The sequence below is a fragment of the Ranitomeya variabilis genome, chromosome 2, assembly GCF_051348905.1.
Source record: "Ranitomeya variabilis isolate aRanVar5 chromosome 2, aRanVar5.hap1, whole genome shotgun sequence".
Taxonomy (NCBI): Eukaryota; Metazoa; Chordata; class Amphibia; order Anura; family Dendrobatidae; genus Ranitomeya; species Ranitomeya variabilis.
In genome coordinates, this window is record NC_135233.1 from 1,086,045,534 (window position 1) to 1,086,065,523 (window position 19,990).

At 43.7% G+C, this 19,990-nt stretch overlaps 1 protein-coding gene across 1 annotated transcript; it reads left to right on the plus strand.

The window, feature by feature from the left end:
* The first annotated feature begins 845 nt into the window (after positions 1-845).
* On the plus strand, positions 846-19,141 carry LOC143810226 (microtubule-associated serine/threonine-protein kinase 4-like). The gene is made up of 16 exons (XM_077293097.1): positions 846-1,133; positions 3,095-3,196; positions 3,810-3,903; positions 4,302-4,369; positions 4,772-4,857; positions 5,897-6,105; positions 8,018-8,156; positions 8,257-8,389; positions 8,527-8,692; positions 8,847-8,948; positions 9,097-9,219; positions 9,374-9,483; positions 9,577-9,665; positions 10,005-10,087; positions 10,632-10,709; positions 18,419-19,141. The coding sequence occupies exons 1-16, from the start codon at positions 885-887 to the stop codon at positions 18,556-18,558; spliced, it is 1,971 nt and encodes a 656-aa protein (XP_077149212.1). The 5' UTR covers positions 846-884; the 3' UTR covers positions 18,559-19,141.
* The last annotated feature ends 849 nt before the right edge of the window (positions 19,142-19,990 follow it).

Consider the following 19,990-nt stretch of genomic DNA (forward strand, 5'->3'; position numbering starts at 1 on the left):
TTGGGGGAGTTGGTGAGGTGTGGGCCTGTGAGCTTCCGTCCCTGGACTCTCAGTAAAGATAATTCTTTTAGCACCAGAGTCCAGATTTCTTATAAATACATAATTAAGATTTTTATTGTGTATAACTGATATTAATAATTTCTCTCAGAGCTTATAAATCCCCCCCACTGATCAGAAGTTGCAAAGCTCCACATACCGTAAGATTCCATCACAAGATTCCGTGATGACGTCACCGCTATTATGACAATAGAACTCACCAGCGCTACAGTTTGCTTTTTAATACTATAATATGAGGGATAATGAAAAGGACAAGTTATTAGATAATTAAGAATAATTAGCTTTTTATTTTATTTTTTATGCTGATGATTTTAGCATTGCAGCACTGTCATAGGCACCAGATAATGCTGCCTGGCGGCTGTAAAGAGCCGCGCAATGACCCCAATCTAGGGAAGTGGGTGTGGGGAGAGGCGTAGGCCTGTAAGCTTCAGTCCCAGTTCCCACAGTAAAGATGCTTCTTTTAGCAGCTGAATCCGGATTTCTTATAAACACATAATAGTATAATTTTTATTATGTAGAACAGATATAAATGATCTATCTTAGAACATGAAAATTCCCTAAGTGAAGCTCACACCTATCTCCTCCATGCCTGCATCTGGTACTGATGCTTAGCCTGTGATGTTGTGGCCTGTGTAGCTTGCCAACTTCCTTTTATGGTGTGAAGCTCCATATAAGGTAACATCTCAACATTCCGTTATGACGTCACTGATATTATGACATCATAATCCTTCTCCCCTACATACACCAGTGTTTACAGCTAAAGTGTCACTTTGACATTCCGGTGTCATTGCTTTCAGTGGTTAGCTCTATAGCTAGTGATATACTGAATGCGATTGGATTTATTTGAAATGTCTGATATTCCTCCAGACAATTTTCAAGTGTTGGCACAACTTCAGGGGATTCTTACCACCTATGCCCCTGACATCGTGCTACCACTACCCGATGGCGTCCTCAGCTTCACTTACCGGCTGGTTGTGGAGCTAGTGAGAGACTGCCTGACCAAATACCAGCAAGGTCGTATAAGCTCGAAATATCTTGAGCATTTACAGGAGAACATCAGGACTTTGGTGCAACAGGTAAGTGGCAGAAATCAGCACATCTTCGTTTATTCGCCAAAATTGTTCTTTAGGCCAACACTAATATAATATACTAGATGGTGGCCTGATTCTAGCGCATCGGGTATTCTAGAATATGTATGTAGTATATTATTATTATTTATTTATATAGCACCATTAATTCCATGGTGCTGTACATGAGAAAGGGGTTACATACAGGGTTATAGATATCATTTACAGTAAACAGGTTTACAGTGACACACTGGTACAGAGGGGAGAGGACCCTGTCCTTGTGGACTTACATTCTATATAGCATAGTATATAGCACAGCCACGTAGTATATTGCACAGCCACGTAGTATATTGCACAGCCACGCAGTATATAACACAGCCACGTAGTATATTGCACAGCCACGTAGTATATAGCACAGCCACGTAGTATATAGCACAGCCCACGTAGTATATAGCACAGCCCATGTAGTATATTGCACAAAAAAGAAAAGAATGTCCAGCTTCACCGAATCCGTAAAAAAGAGTTTTCTTTATTCACATACTATTGAGCATAGTCATGATTAAGGGAGCTCAGTCTCCAGAAACGCGTTGAGATTCTTACCCATATGGCTTGTGCTGAAGTCTGTATCCTCTATGCTCAATAGTATGTGAATAAAGAAAACTCTTTTTTATGGATTCGGTGAAGCTGGACATTCTTTTCTTTTTTGGACTCTTTACGCCTGAACACAGCGGGTCCGTGCTCCCGAGGATTGGTTTATGCATCACGGGTGAGCTGGTTTATATTCCTTCTTTCAAAGTATATTGTACAACCCACGTAGTATATAACACAGCCACATAGTATATTGCACAGCCACGTAGTATATGCACAGCCATGAAGTATAAAGCACAGCCAAGTAGTATATAGCACAGCCCACGCAGTATATAGCACAGCCCACGCAGTATATAGCACAGCCCACATAGTAAATCGCACAGCCCAAGCAGTATATAGGACAGCCCACGCAGTATATAACACAGCCACGTTGCATATAGCAGAGCCCACGTAGTATATAGCACAGCCCACTCAGTATTAAACAGCCCACGTAGTTATAGCACAGCCCACGCAGTATATAACACAGCCCACGTAGTATATAGCACAGCCACGCAGTATATAACACAGCCCATGCAGTATATAACACAGCCCATGCAGTATATAACACAGCCCACATAGTATATAACACAGCCCACTTAGTATATATATATATATATATATATATATATATATATATATATATCTCTGTTAAAAAAAGAATTAAAATAAAAAATAGTTATATACTCACATTTCGGCGGCCTCGTGTTCCAGCCCAGGCGTTTAGCGTTGCTCCTCGCGATGCTCCGGTCCCAGTGATGCTTTGCGGCAATAACCCTTGATGATGTAGCGGTCTCGCGAGACCACTCCGTCATCTGGGGTCATTGCGGTACTGCATTCTTGGGACCGGAGCGTTGCGAAAAGCGGCAAAGGCTGGCGCGGACGGCGGAAGATGAGAATATAATGATTTTTTTCATTATTATTATTTTTAACATTATATGGTTTTACTATTGATGCTGCATAGGCAGCATCAATAGTAAAAAGTTGGTCACACTTACAGGGTTAATAGCAGCGTTAACAGACTGCATTACACTGCGTTGTGCCGAGGTGTAACGCAGTCCGTTAACGCTATGTGGGCGCTGACTGGAGAGGAGTATGGAGGGGCCAATTCGAGGCCGGATTGTGCTTGTCGCTGATCGCTGAATCAGCGACGTGGGATTTCCGTTACAGACAGACAAACTGAAGTGGACCTTAGACAATTATATATATAGATATCTGGCACCAAGTCACCAGATATCTAGTAGTTGTAGAGCAGATCGCAGGAGTAAAGTGGTGACATAAGCGGCTTCCTCCATTCTTCATGTTCTCTCATAATTTTCCCTTTCTGTTTATTTCCATCTTTATAGGCTGAAGAAAAATCCACTAGTGGAAAATTGGCCTTGTTTACACAACTGGCCCAAAATGTCCTGTATATACTTGAACGTCCGTCCGGCTCCCTGGAGCGCCAGGTAAGGATCCGTCATCTTCTATATCACATGTCCTGGTCTGGGCAGATTTATGATGTTAGCGGTAGAGGACATTCTATGGCCGCCTGTCTCTGCGGCTCCATCCTTTGTGGTGACAGTCTGTACTCAGCGGTATGGAGTTTGTGTTTCCGCCTCCATCGCACTCGATCGTCACAATCTTCCTTCTTGTAAATGCTGCAGTTCTGATCATAGAAGTTATTAGAGAGCAGTTGTAGATACAAGTCCCTTAAATATTAATGTGGATTTTCTGGAGGGAAATGCCCGCCATACGGTCCCCTTTTTGCCACCACAGTGTGCTGCATTTCCAGCCTCCTCGCTATGGGGCAGGACTTCCAGACCCTTCCTTATAACCTTATGATGAGCAGTGACCCCTGGGTCCTGAATGTGGCTGGCAGTCCTGGACTATAGTGAAGACCCCGGAGAAGCAGCGCATGACAATGGAAAGTAGAGGACTGGATGGCAGGCGGTGAGCAGCAGGCGGCCAGAGAGGGCGGTGCTGAGTATTAGGTATTTTTTATTCAGTCAGGTTCGGCCTGTATACAGTAATCTAGTATCTGTGAAATGTTATATTAATTGCACATATTACACCCATCAGGAAACATCAGAAGGCGACTCCGAAGAGGGGGAGAACCTGAATATCCCGGACCCTAATACCGGTCAGCGGGGGCTGAACACTGATCTGACGGAAGGTGAGCGATCATCACATATTCTTACATTCACATATGGAGATATCGTAGAGGACGGCAGAGAACATGTAGATTTACTCTCCATCCTCTGTATGAGGCCGGTGACGGCTCCTGAGCCCCCTATAGACTATAATGGAGGGGGCTCAGGTAATTCTGCTGCTCACCTCCAATATGTAGAAGGAGGCTCATAGGCCCCCGATCATGTCATTGTTCTAGAATGAATCCGATCCTGAACAATGGCACATTTATGGTGGAGAATATCCATCTACGGATGAGCCATAAATGTGCAGAATCCTCTATACCCAGTATTACACCACGTACAGAGCTCGTGTCATTTCCTTCTTTATATGTTATATATTATGCGCTATCGTCTAATACACGACGTCTCCTCATTATTATAGGAATTACTGTGCCGACAATCACTCACGCTGGAATATGTGAGACCCCGGAGATCCAGGAATCTGCCAGTGTAAGTATCGGAGGGGCCGTCTGTGCATCATCAGGTAACGGGGGTGAATTACACATATAGTATTATCCCCCATATAATGATGGGACATCCCTCTTCTTCATGTAGATCAGATCTATAGTGTGTGATGGCGGCATTATTATTCCTGCCGCCTCTGTGTGATCTCCCGTCTCCTCCCCCGCGGTACAGAGATGTCTGTGTATGGAGGATATCCCCTATATATGGTGTCTGTGGGGGTCCGGCGTGTATCACGTCCTCTACATCTGCTGTCCGGCGTGTATCACGTCCTCTACATCTACTGCAGTGTAATCAGCGGGGACATAATATACAGGAGAAGTTCCTGCGTCCGTAGATTTTATTTTCCTGCAGATTTTATGTTTTAATGTGATTTCTTGTTATTTCTAGGCCTCGATCGGATCATTGACCCCAGGGAGAAATCCTTGTAAGACTGACTATATGGAGATCAAACAGTTCAGCAGTGGAGGTTTTGGGTGAGTCGGCATAATATACATTTCCTAGGGCTCCTTATGACGACGCCTCTGTCTCGGTGCCCGGCCCATGCAATGTTACCATAGAGGGATTCTAGGAGTCCACATCACTGTCCACTAGAGAAGAGCAGATCCGGCATAAATAACATTCATGGAGAAGTTATTCTCTGCAAATGTAATGTCACTTCAGACCCCAGAGCCTAATAAATGTCAGATGTAAAAAATAAAAGACACCCTTATACTCTCCTAACTGTTCACCTCTCTGACCCCTCCGCTTCTCACCGTCATACGTCCATTCCTCACGGCTTCTTCAGATTGCCTCCGCTCACGCTGGGCCAGAACTTCTGGTTTTGAAGAGGCCCAGGATGATTCTTTGCCACTGCACAAAGGTTCCCCAACGTCATGACACCGTGACCGTTCTTGGTTTTGTGCAGAATGCTCTTGGGCTTCTTCAATGACCAAAGTGACCTTTCATGGATTTGCGCAGAATGCTCCTGGGCTTCTTCAATGACCAAAGTGACCTTTCATGGATTTGCGCAGAATGCTCCTGGGCTTCTTCAATGACCAAAGTGAAGTCCTCGCCTGAGGGACTTTTGGATTTCAGCTCTGGCAGTAGAGATTTGAAGATGCAGCAAGGATCAGATGGTTGGGTAAAAAGGCCGGAGAAAGGAGTATAAGAATTTGTTTATTTTTTAACATTTTGATGGCCTTTAAGGTTTAAAATTAGTGGCCAATACTCATCATTTCGCCAAATCCGTGATAAAGTGAATTACAAAACAAAACGCCATTTTGGCGAATGCAGATCTTTGTAAAAGTAGAATTCTATTCCACTGTAACTTATTCGCTCATCTCTTCTGTGCCCATCAAATTGTTATTATTCAGTTTAGTTACGGTGAGACATGGATGAAGACCTCCCAGAGGTGATCATCTATGTAGTGACGACAGTACATCTAATATTCACTATTAGTATAGGAGACGTGAGGTCTACAGACAGACTGTTGGTAAGAATTCATTATAAACTGCGGATCTTCTTCCTTTCCAGAACCGTACACTTAGTGCGCCATAAAGACTCCAACCAGTTATACGCTATGAAGAAAATGGACAAGCAAATTCTGAAAAATCCCCAAAAACTTGAACGGGCCTTTCTAGAGAGGGACATCCTAGCATTTGCTGATTGTCCCTCTGTGGCCTCCATGTTGTGCTCTTTTCCAACTACGCGACATCTGTGTATCGTCATGGAATATGTACCAGGTAGGACACATCCATCATATCTATATCCAGTCCCGGTCTGATTATCTCTAGCACCCGATCTGTGATCCGAATATGACACATGGACGGTTACTTGTCCACACTGCGCTTACTGTAAGATATCTGTTACCAAGATGCCAGAAAAATGATTATCTCTGTGACGTCTCCACTAGTGTATGTCCTCACTGAGCATGGCAAAAATGTCCACTATGGATAGAGGAGGATTTTACTGCATTTGATTTTAACAGTTTCCTAAAAAAAAATATTTTGTGCTCTGAAAGATGGGTTAGGGCTTATTTCCAGGGGATGTCTTATATTTTCCCCCATTAGCAACAATCCACATTTATTATAGAATAAAAAATGAACATTAATCACTGCACATACACATGTATATACACACACAGCACATACATACACGTTTATATACACACACAGCACATACACATGTATACACATACACTGCACATACACATGTATATACACACACAGCACATACATACACGTCTATATACACACACAGCACATACACATGTATATACACACTCACACACTGCACATACACATGTATATACACACACAGCACATACATACACGTCTATATACACACACAGCACATACACATGTATATACACACACAGCACATACACATGTATATACACACTCACACACTGCACATACACATGTATATACACACACAGCACATACATACACGTCTATATACACACACAGCACATACACATGTATATACACACACTGCACATACACATGTATATACACACTCACACACTGCACATACACATGTATATACACACACAGCACATACAAATGTATATACACACTGCACATACACATGTATAAACACACACTGCACATACACATGTATATATACAAACACAGCACATACATACACATATATATATACACACACTGCACATACACATGTATATACACACAAACAGCACATACATACACATTTTTATACAAACACACAGCACATACACATGTATATACACACACAGCACATACATATGTATATACACACACAGCACATACATACACATATATATACACACACTGCACATACACATGTATATACACACAAACAGCACATACATACACATTTTATACAAACACACAGCACATACACATGTATATACACACACAGCACATACATACACGTCTATATACACACACAATGCACATACACGTGTATATACACACTCACACACTGCACATACACATATATACACACTCACACACTGCACATACATACGCATGTATACACACACTGCATACACATGTATATGCACATACATATCAGACGTACATATGTATATACACACACTTCACATACACATGTATATGCTCACACTGCATAAAGTATACATACCAGCCTCTCTCTCCTTCAGTTCCTCTAGACACTCGTGATTAAAGGACCTTTGATGACATTTTCATGTGACAGTGATGACAAGTTCACTAAAGGTTCTTAATCAGTCTTGACCTCACAATAGATATGTTGGGGGCGCTTAAAAGAGTGGGGGTCCTGGGCAATTTCCCATTTTGTTTCCTCCTCCTAAAACCTGGCCCTTATTGTAACTTGGGCTTATTTTTTATGTAGGGCTTATACTGTATTTCAATCTTACTCTAAAAATACTGTAAAATCACGCTAGATCTTATTTTCGGGGAAACACGGTAGATTAGCATTTTATGGAGAAATGAACAAGAGGATAGACATTTTGTGCAGTCTTAATTACTATTAGTCTATGCTCCAATAGTGTTTTTTGCATCATTATTCAGTATATTTCTATGTATGAAATTCCTGCCCCAATGTCTCTGCTTATTTGTCATTCACACGCATCATGTACAATTTACACTGTAACAAACCCTCTCCTGTCATATTTGCTTTCTGCTGTAGGAGGAGACTGTAGCAGTCTTATGAACATCTTAGGGCCTTTACCTCTCCCTTTGGCCCGTTTGTACATTGCAGAAACGGTCCTGGCTGTGGAATACCTGCATAGCTATGGCGTGGTGCACCGAGACCTGAAGCCTGAGAAGTAAGTGCCCCTTGTAGTATAATAAAGAGAAAGAAAGTTAGAACTTGTCATAAAGTCTATTTGTTATTACATGTAGCTGACTCCGTCTTTTTTTTCACAGCCTCCTGGTATCAGCAACTGGTCATATTAAAGTCACAGATTTTGGACTTTCCAAACTTGGCATTATCAGACCAACATCAGATACCTACAAGCCTCCAACTGAGGACATCACCAGAGAGTTTCGTGATCATGAGGTTGGTTTTACCTACAGGATCTTGTGCTTTAGTGATCTCATCTATTTCTCCATCTCTGATATTTTATTTTTTCCACTGATGTTATTTGTCACAATTATTTCCTTTGCTCCTCAACTACTTCTTCTGTTGGTTTCCAGATTGGTGGCACCACTGAATACACAGCCCCAGAAGTCATCTTGAAGGAAGGCTATGGAAGGCCTATAGACTGGTGGTCAGTAGGGATCATCCTCTATGAATTTCTTCTATACTGTGTACCATTTCAAGGGAATACCAAATTTCAGACTTACTCTAGGATTACCAGGGGTAAGTAAAATAATCTGAATGCTACGTGATGTATTGCTAATTGGTTAGATTGGTTCTGTGGTTTAGTTACTTGGGTTAATGCAAAAGATTTTTCATTTTCATAAAGTAAATGAAGACGTTTTACTTCCAGTAATATTTTCTTTTTATGTAACAGATGACATAACTTGGACTTTTGATAATCACACTCCTCCACCTGATGCTCAGGACATCATCACTGAGCTGCTCAGAAAAGATCCAGCACATAGACTTGGGACAGGTAATGTATTCTTCATGCTATGACTTTCAGTATATTTTCTTCACTTCAGCTCTCTTACTTCTTCAGATCAGATGAACATAAACTGTACAGATATGGAGCCGACTATCTGATAATGTCTGTATCACTTTCTATTGTCTTGCTTTTCTAGGAGGAGCTAAAGAGATCAAAATGCATCCATTTCTACGTGACTTAAACTTTGACAATCTTTTAAGTAAGGAGCCACATTACATTCCTGATTTTCAGTCCGAAGAGGACACCGGCTACTTTGAGCGTAAGTAGAATGAGACGTCATCTTCAGAAAGCTGTTGTGTGTCTTGTCTTTCATTTATGAGATAATCATTCCACATAATTATTAGTGATATATAGGTGATTGTCTGCGACCGTGTCTTATAGTAATAATCTCTAATAATGCTTGTACTTTACAGCTCCATGTGGCGGTTATCAACACATTGATTCAGAAGAGGGAGATATAAGCGAGGGCAATGACTGGCCAGAAAGCCTGAACTTTATATCATCTTCTCAAAGGCTTTTGAAAGTAAGTGTTTGGCCAGTAAGATCCATAAAACCTATAAGTAAAATAAAGTTTAAAAATATATATATATTTATTTTATTTTTCTCAATGTTTTAGCTCTGTTCCACCAATACCAGGGTGATGAACGATGAAGAACCGAAGTCACCTCCAGTGTGTTCCCCAGAAAGTGCAAAACACTCAGAAATGTGAGTAAATTATTATTATTATCTGGTTTGGTTCTGATATATATTCAGAAGACCAAATGTAAGATACGTATAACTCAGTACTACCATGTTTGCTGATCACTGTGGTTCTGGCTTGTGATAACGCTAGCAATAAAATTTGATAATTGTGATCAATCAATCACTCCATGTTTATTACAGGTCAATATTACTAGTGATTCTCCATTCTTGTTGGTAGATGGGGGTCCTGAGCACGACATCCCCTCCATGGTATCTAAAGGTCCTTATGTGCCTTGCAGACTGATGTTCTTTCCTTTTGTATTGTTTTCACTTCTAATTTTTGTGTTTTTTTCTACCAAACAGCCAGGAAGAATCTTCCCCTTCTCAATCTGATGGTGACAAGCAGTGTTTCACTGCTAAAGACAGCGAGTCCTCTCCATCGTCAGGTGTGTACAGGTCTATAAGACATCCTATTACAGCCTGTGATCAAAAATTGTAATGTGAATGTGCACATAAAGCTCAGAAAATTACAACATTTGTCTACCTTTAAAACAATGAACAGTGCAGCAATTCATTATGTAAAAATCTTCACTCTTTTATGCATTAAAATACATAAGCGACCATTCAGTCTTTTGCCAAACTGACCCCGGATCCTGCGCCCAAGGCTACATATGGGCCCATACTGGATGTTATGTAACTGATTATAAGGCAACACTGTGACACGCTGGCAGTAATATCATGTTAATCAGGAGACATAGCTCCTTGGAGAGACACCACGTGACAGGTTTCATATTAATCAGTTCCCCGGACAATCTAATTCTCACCCCCTCGGCCGATGTTATGTATATTTGACATATTCTCCCCATTATGGGGCAATAATCGATTACCAGGACTGCAGGACACAAGAAGAACAGAATCCTATAGAACGATACAGCGATCATCTTTTAGGAGTTTATAAAAAACATCTTTTTCTTGTACTTTCTTTATTAGAATTACCAGTTCAGGGGAAAAGAAAACTGAAAAAACAACAAAAACCAGAGAGAGTAGAAGAAGGGGAAAGTAGAAGAGGTGAGTGTGAGAATGAGCCCCATGTTGTGTGATGTCGGCCATGGAGCGGATCTGTCAGTGGTGGGATTGTCACATATATGATGGCGGACAATCACCATGCACCTGTGTATGGATGATTCCTCTGCCGTCCGGCCTCAGTGACAGCACAGCGGGATCCTCTGATATGGAGTGTTCTGTCTTCATACACGTTGATACGGTGTGTGATCCGACATACGGCATAAACCACTTCTGTCTCCCAAATAAGCGGACTGTTCTCTGTAGTCTAACTTGTTTATTGGTAAACATGAGCGTGGTAAAACTAGAAGAATACAAATGATATGTATAAGTATTGGGCTAAACGATAACACAACTGCAACTAACAGGGAAACATACAGTATGGTGCAACCTCTACATAACTACATACAGCAGATTTCTGGTAACCACATTTCCTGTGTACTGGCTGCTATACAGTAATCACATTCTATAGAACAATATATTACCAGAACAAGGATCGCAATCTTACCGGATAAACTAACCAGGGTGGCAGGTAAATGAAGTAGTTCCAACACAGCTGAATAACACGAGTGAACAGGAAATACAAGAGAAAAGGCTGGGGAATTCCCCAATCCCATGATGCTTTGCTGAAACCCACAATGCAACACTCTATTATTCATGGAAAACACAGGTTATAAATTTATCCACCACTGGGTGGTGCTATAACACAACAAAACCAGAACTATAATAATAGTTAACCTTTTAATGCTTGAAACGAACCCCTGTCCTTCATTAGGAAGGGCAGAACACTCCCCGCTTGGCATCAACCGATGCCACCTACAGGTTCTTTTGGCGAAAACAGTAAGACGAGTTCCGCCACTGGTCTGAGGAATAGTTTGCTTTCCCCGGACTTGCCTACTTTGACCTCGACCTTACGGATCTTCCCATCTTTGCTTGGGAATACTTTAGTGATGAGGCCTAGTGGCCACTCATTACGGTGTGACTGGCTGTCTTTCATGAGAACGACATCACCGGTTTTGATGTTTGGTTTGTCGGTCTGCCACTTCTTCCTTGGTTGTAAGGTGGAGAGGTACTGCTTCCTCCATCTGTCCCAGAAGGTATTGGAGAGACTTTGGACTTGTCTCCACTGTCGTCTGTAGAGGTCCTTGTTGCTAAATTCTCCAGGTGGAGCGCTGAGAACGCTGGCTTTCTGAGTAAGTAACATGGCAGGAGTAAGAATGGTCGGATCCTCAGAGTCACTAGAAAGTGAAGTCAATGGTCTGGCATTAATGATGGCTGAAACTTCTGCTAGGAATGTGGTCAAACTTTCATGTGTGAGTCTTGCACTACCTGCTTGCAAGAAAATGGAGTCGAGGATTCTGCGTGCTATTCCTATCATCCTCTCCCAGGCACCTCCCATGTGAGAAGAGTGTGGTAGATTGAAAGTCCAGGTACATCCCTGCTCACTCAGGTATCTTTCCACACCGGTGGTGTCTAGGTTGGAAGGGATTTGAAGTTCTTTCACTGCTCCTACAAAGTTGGTACCTCTATCGGAGCGTATGTGCTTCACGGGACCTCTGATGGCGATGAAACGTCGGAGTGCATTTATAAACCCTGAAGTGTCCATGGACTCAATTACTTCAATGTGGACTGCTCTAATGGACATACAGGTGAACATAACAGCCCAGCGTTTGGCATTGGCCTGGACTCTTCTAGTGTTCCGTGCAACCACAGACCATGGCCCAAATACGTCCAGTCCGACGTTGGTAAATGGAGGTTCTGTACTAAGTCTGTCTGGTGGGAGATTGGCCATCTTCGGCTTTTGAGTCCCGCCACGGAGTTTGCGACAAATCACACAATTGTAAATGAGTTTACTCACGCATCGCTTTGCTCCGACTATCCATAGTCCAGCAGTTCGTAGATTTCCTTCAGTAAACAGTCGTCCCTGATGTTTCACCAAGACGTGGTGGTGTTGCACAAGCAGGGTCGTGACATGATGATGTCCAGGAATTATAATAGGGTGTTTCTCCCCAAATTCCACTTCAGCTTCTTGAAGACGACCTCCAATTCTTAACAGCCCATCCTGGTCAATGGTTGGATCAAGCTTCTTCAAGACACTATCTCTAGAAACAGTTTGGCCTTTATCGAGGTTATCTATTTCTTTGGCGTAGCATTCACGTTGTATGGTACGGATTATAAAGTTCTTGGCATTTTCCATGCTTGGAACGGTAAAAGCAAGCTTGCAGTGGTGCCAACCTTTGCAAGGTTTCTGGATGGCGGGTGACGTTGACTTGTAGGATCGAGCCACATGAATTAAACAAACGAGGGCACGAACAAGTGAGTCCCAAGTTGAGAACCTGTTGAAGCGGTGGGATTTGAGGTGATTGTCTTTAGTCACAGTACGTAGAACGGATACCTGAGGGCGGATTTCCTCATCTGCCTCTGGATCCACCAATTCAAAGATGTTTGACTCGTCCACATATGGCGTCGAACGGTATAAGAATGTAGGGCCGGTGAACCAGGTTGTGTCCTTAAGTTGTCTTGCTTCAACGGATCTGGTTGCGTGGTCCGCCGGATTGTGGTGCGTGGACACATAGTGCCACTGTTTAGGTTCGGTGGATCTCCTGATCCTTAGCACCCGATTGCTGACATAGACATAGAAGCGACGAGTTTCATTGCAAATGTACCCCAGCACTACCTTGCTGTCAGTGTAGAACTCGACTTCCTTGATTTCCAGGTCCATTTCTGTCGAGATAAGCTCAGCTAACTCTACTGCCAGCACAGCTGCACAGAGTTCCAGTCTGGGTACCGTGTGTTCACGGAGTGGGGCCAATTTTGTCCGGCTCATAACAAGCCTTACGTGGCATTGTTCATTGATGTCAGTTGTTTTCGAATATGCCACTGCTGCAATTGCCTTGGTTGAAGCATCGCAGAAGATACAAAGCCTTTGCACCTTGATTTCTGATGAAGGCACAGAAGCATATGGTCGTGCCACGTAGAGACTTGACAGGGTTTCTAAAGAATTTTTCCATCTTTCCCACAATTCTTTTTTATCGCTGGGAAGCGGATCATCCCAATCGGATGTCTCTTGGGTGAAGTCTCTCAACATCATTTTACCTTGGATAGTTACAGGGGTTACAAATCCCAGAGGATCGTACAAGCTGTTCACAACGGACAGGACGCCTCTACGCGTGAAGGGTTTCTCTTCTTCGCTGATCTGGAAGGTGAATGCATCCTTTTTCAAATCCCAGAGTAGACCCAGGCTCCGCTGCATGGGAAGGGAGTCTGTGCTTAAATCCAAGTCTTTTAAATCGGTTGAGTAATCTTGAGAGGGAAAGGCTGCCATTAGTTTCTGGCTGTTGGAAGCAATTTTGTGCAACCTCAAATTGGATGAAGCGAGCATTTCTTGTGCCCTTTTCAGGAGACTGACTGCCGACTCCTCTGAGGGTGTGGATTTCAGGCAGTCATCTACGTAGAAATCCTTTTCCACAAAAGATCTTACATCCGATCCATACTTTGCTTCACCCTCTCTGGCCGAATGTCTAAGGCCATAGATAGCGACAGCAGGGGAAGGGCTGTACCCGAAGATGTGAACCTTCATACGATATTCCACGATGTCCTTGTATGGGTCATTATTGCGGTACCAGAAGAACCTCAAGTAGTTTCTGTGTTCTTCTTTAACAAGGAAGCAGTGAAACATCTGTTGTATGTCGGCCATAAATGCTACTGCGTCTTTGCGGAAACGAAGAAGTACTCCCAGAAGTCTGTTGTTGAGGTCTGGACAAGACAGGAAGACGTCGTTTAAAGAAACACCTTCGTATCTGGCACTTGAGTCAAATACCACTCTTATCTGACCTGGTTTCTTCGGATGATACACGCCGAAAATAGGTAAGTACCAACATTCCTCGGAATCTTGAAGTACAGGTGCAATTTCTGCGTGGCCACTCTGGAATATTCTCTCCATGAAGGTAAAGAAGTGTTGTTTTGTTTCTGGTGCCTTCTGCAGTTTGCGTGTAAGGGAGACAAATCGACTGTAGACAAGTTCTCTGTTGTTGGGTAAGCGTTGCCTCTGTGGTTTGAATGGTAAAGGTGCGACCCAACTCTTTGATTCATCTCTTACTATCTCTCGCTCCATGATGTCCAAGAACAGTCTGTCCTCTATGGACATTGCTACCTGGTTGTCTTCTCTTTTCCTGTGGAAAACTGTGCACCCTATATGATCTTGCTCACCGTCGCATGCATGGTCTTCACAGGAAGGATCAGCTAACGGACAAGGTGGAGGGGTGTGGTGTGGCAATTCTTTAACCAGGAAACTGCTCTCGCATGGCTGGAAGAGAGACGGGCGTCCATTCTCGAGGGTATTGTGAGCATGCTGTTGACTGATGTCGGCCTGTGTGCTCCACCCAAACAGACATCTCCCACAATGACCCATCCTAGGTCAAGTCTCTGAGCATATGGGGCGTTTTGTGGGCCGTTGATCTGTCCTCTAGCCTTGTGGACCCGTAGTATGTCTCTTCCGAGAAGTAAGACAATAGGAGCTCCTTGGTCGAGCTCTGGTATCAGGTGAGCTATACATCTCAAGTGGGTGTGATGAGCTGCTACCTCTGGTGTAGGTATCTCAGACCTGTTGTCTGGAATCTGGTTGCACTCCAGTATTGATGGCAAGGATAAGCAGGTTTGACCGTCTATAGACTCTACTTTGAATCCAGTTGCTCTCCTCCCCGCCGTCTCGACAGTACCTGCACATGTCTTCAAGGAGTACGGAGAGCCGGGACCAGCAATGTTGAAGGTGTCGAAGAGAAAGGATTTAGCTAGAGACCTGTTGCTCTGATCATCCAAGATTGCATATACCTTGATCGCCTTATCCCGTTGGCTCACTGGGAATACTCTGACAAGACAGATCTTTGAGCAGGATCTTCCTGCTACGAGTTCCTTGCAGATTTCTGTGCACCGAGAAGTGACCACTGGGGTGTCCACGTCGGGGTCCGTCTGTTTTTCGGCAGACTCTTCTACTCGTGACGATACCCCTGAGGGTGGTCCAGGATGTAAGGCCGTGTTGTGCTCCACACTACTACATTCTGTGCATTTCACACTGGTTTCACAGTTCTTGGCGAAGTGTGAGGTTGTCGCGCAGCATCTGAAGCATATCTTGTTTTCCTTTAGGAAACTCTTACGGTCTTCTAGAGACTTCTCCCTGAAGGCTCTACATTTTAGGAAAGGATGAGGTTTCTTGTGTAGGGGGCAGTGTTTGCTGAGATCCTGCGGTTTGTCCTCTTCTGGAGAAGACTTACTTGCCCTGTAAGGAAAACCTGTGGAGGTAACATTAGTTTTGTGGACTGCCACTGGTGTTTTACTGGGTTTTACACCAGAGGCAGCGGTACATGACATAGTGAAATCGAAACTAGGGTCATTTCTAACTTTAGCCTGCTGAGCAACAAAGTCTACAAACACCCTGAAAGGAGGAAATGGTACCTTATGAGCCTGTTTGTAACGGGACCCGTGACTGACCCACTTTTCTTGTAAGTTGTAAGGGAGCTTTTGGACAATCGGGTTCACACCTCTGGCAGTGTCCAGAAATGCCAACCCTGGTAGATCACCTTCTGCCTGAGCAGCATGTACCTCCATTAACAAGTCGCTCAGTTCCCTGAGCTTTTGATAACCCTTATTTGCTATCTTGGGGAAATCATCAATTCTTTTATACAAAGCATTTTCTATAGCTTCTATTGACCCATAACATTCTTCGAGTCTCTCCCACACCATACGAAGTCCTGTGTGTGGGTACTTTATGTTAATGTTCCTGATTCTTTTGGCGTGTTCAGCTGACTCGCTCCCAAGCCACTTAACCAGAAGATCTAACTCTTCACTACTGGAAAGATGCAAGTCTCTGATGGCATTCTGAAAAGAGGCTCGCCATGCTCTGTAGCTTTCAGCTCGATCAGTGAACTTTACAAGTCCCTTGGTCACCAGCTCCCGGCGGGTAAAGAACCTTGCAAAGTTCATAGTGGCTGAGTCTGTGCCGACGTGAGCTGGTGTGCTGTTGTTATGCGGTGTTTGTGGTGCATCCTCATACCTGGTAGGAGCTTCTGGCATAGGAAAGTCTGTATAAACCCGTTCAGTGGCGAAGGGTGTCCCTGTCAGTCTGGGTGGAGGCCGTACCTTCTGTTCCGTAGGACGGTAGTGGTGATCAATGTCGTTTCGCAGTATACTTTCCTGCTTCCAGTACGGTGTTTGGAGGAAGGATCTCTGGTAATCTGTATAGGCTGGTTGGTGTAACGGATCAGAGTTGTCTTCCACTTTGGAATGTTGGCGGACATATTCTGAGACGCGTTGAGCAGGGTCCTGATGATCAAGGTCTGGTCCGCGTATGTCGCTGCCTCGCTCGGATTCAGGAAACTCCACGGCTTCTAAAAACTCAGCTTTGGCTATTGTGGCTGCTGCTTCTTTTTCAGCGGAAAGCCTTTCTAAGGTCGCTTGCAGGCGGGCTCTTTCTGCTTCTTGTTCTGCTCGCAGGCGGGCTCTTTCTGCTTCTTGGCGGGCTCTTTCTGCTTCTTGGTCTGCTTGTCTTAACTTTAACTGCATCTCTTGTGCAGCGAAGGAGGATCTCACTTTCGCCGCCTCAGCTTCTGCTCGGGCGAGGGTGGCAGACCTTTTCGAGGAAGACTTGCTAGAGCGGCTTGTTTGGGACCTGGTCCTGAGTGAAGATGTTTGACTTGCAGACATTTTATGTCCGTTTGCAGGCTGTAGGACGTCTTGGAGCGGGTAGGGGTGACTTCAGCGTGGACTGAGACGTGTGGTGCTTGGTGGGCTGCACTCTCGGTACTTGTGACTGTATGGCGGCCGCTGTGGTATCTGCAGGCAGTGCGGTGTGGTACAAGCGGCTGCGTAGGTGGTATTTGCTATCGCTGGCGTCTAGCCTCCCTTTACAGTAATCCCGGCGCCTAGCTCCCGTTTTACTGGCCTCCACTGGTATTTAGCACCCGTTTTACTGTTCTCCCGGCGCCTAGCTCCCGTTTTACTGGCCTCCACTGGTATTTAGCACCCGTTTTACTGGCCTCCGCTGGTATTTAGCCTCCGTTTTACTGTTCTGTCTTCATACACGTTGATACGGTGTGTGATCCGACATACGGCATAAACCACTTCTGTCTCCCAAATAAGCGGACTGTTCTCTGTAGTCTAACTTGTTTATTGGTAAACATGAGCGTGGTAAAACTAGAAGAATACAAATGATATGTATAAGTATTGGGCTAAACGATAACACAACTGCAACTAACAGGGAAACATACAGTATGGTGCAACCTCTACATAACTACATACAGCAGATTTCTGGTAACCACATTTCCTGTGTACTGGCTGCTATACAGTAATCACATTCTATAGAACAATATATTACCAGAACAAGGATCGCAATCTTACCGGATAAACTAACCAGGGTGGCAGGTAAATGAAGTAGTTCCAACACAGCTGAATAACACGAGTGAACAGGAAATACAAGAGAAAAGGCTGGGGAATTCCCCAATCCCATGATGCTTTGCTGAAACCCACAATGCAACACTCTATTATTCATGGAAAACACAGGTTATAAATTTATCCACCACTGGGTGGTGCTATAACACAACAAAACCAGAACTATAATAATAGTTAACCTTTTAATGCTTGAAACGAACCCCTGTCCTTCATTAGGAAGGGCAGAACATGGAGTCCTGTTACTTACATTAGTGTTATGTGTCTTCTCACAGGTTCCATCTTCCGCCGAGTGATCTCATCCTGCCGGCGAAGATTATCCCGGGCTGCTCACTCCATCAGAGAAAGCTGCCTATTTGCAGCCTGTCAGCGCGGCTCTATAAACATCGCGAGGGCAGAAAAGCTCCGCGACTAACACGACGAGGAAAGTACAGCATGGCCACCATCAATGCTGTACCTGTGTGGGAGGACTTGTACCATCCACCTGCGGCCTCCTGACCTGCAAGAAACATCTGCAGAAGAAGAAGAATGAGGTTCCTCCAAGAACATCTCCTCATCCTTCCATACACTTATTAATTATAAAATAAACATTCACCTGTGTGGGAGGACTTGTACCATCCACCTGTGGCCTCCTGACCTGCAAGAAACATCTGCAGAAGAAGAAGAATGAGGTTCCTCCAAGAACATCTCCTCATCCTTCTATACACTTATTAATTCTAAAAATAAAACATTCACCTGTGTGGGAGGACTTGTACCATCCACCTGTGGCCTCCTGACCTGCAAGAAACATCTGCAGAAGAAGAAGAATGAGGTTCCTCCAAGAACATCTCCTGATCCTTCCATATACTTATTAATTCTAAAAATAAAACATTCACCTGTGTGGGAGGACTTGTACCATCCACCTGTGGCCTCCTGACCTGCAAGAAACATCTGCAGAAGAAGAAGAATGAGGTTCCTCCAAGAACATCTCCTCATCCTTCCATACAATGCTTAATTATTATTATTATTACTATTATTATTATTCTAAAAATAAAACATTCAAATTGATTAATGTCCCTTTACATTTATTGGATTCCGCCTCACATTTATGGCATATCAGTACTATAAGTCATACATGTCTGATGGGTGGGCTACAAACAGGAGAATATCTGTTCCATTTCTCACATTAATCCTGGGTTAATTAATGGGCTGCACGGTGGCGCAGTGGTTAGCACAGCAGCACTGGAGTCCTGGGTTCAAACCCCACCAAGGACAACATCTGCAAAGAGTTTGTATGTTCTCTCGGGGTTTGCTTGGTTTTCCTCCGGGTACTCCGGTTTCCTCCAACATTCCAAAGATATACTGATAGGGAATTTAGATTGTGAACCCCATCAGGGACAGTGATGATAATGTATGCAACCTGTAAAGCGTTGTGTAATATGTTAGCGCTATATAAAAAAAATAAAGAAGAAATAAAGAATCCTCTACACCTTGACCAAAAGTGGAGGAGAGGACCAGTGATTCTGTTACACCTAAGAATGGCGGTCAATCTAAGGAAAAACATGTCCTGATCCATAGACTCAGAACCTTTTACATAAATGTGGCTCTACCTAAGTTTTATACACAGGAACCAGTTTGGATTCGGTGCTGGGTGTCCCGGGGATCCGAGCGGTCACATCCCCACCGTCACATGAAAAGCCCTTCTGTGTTCTGCTGATCACTTCTGAGACCACCCTTCTCACCAAGGCTGTGGGGTCAGTAAGACAATCTGCTACTATAATAAAGAGTAATAACAGATTTACTGCCACAAATAATAATGAATATTCAGCAATTTATGTCGAAAAATAATTTTTATGACACAATATTAA

Bases quoted from the DNA above. Each gene is read 5' to 3' on its own strand.
- LOC143810226 (XM_077293097.1), top strand. From the start codon at position 885: ATGCGATTGGATTTATTTGAAATGTCTGATATTCCTCCAGACAATTTT. The intron at 9,666-10,004 runs GTGAGTAAATTA...TCTACCAAACAG, and splicing joins AGTGCAAAACACTCAGAAAT to CCAGGAAGAATCTTCCCCTT. The intron at 10,710-18,418 runs GTGAGTGTGAGA...GTCTTCTCACAG, and splicing joins AGAAGGGGAAAGTAGAAGAG to GTTCCATCTTCCGCCGAGTG.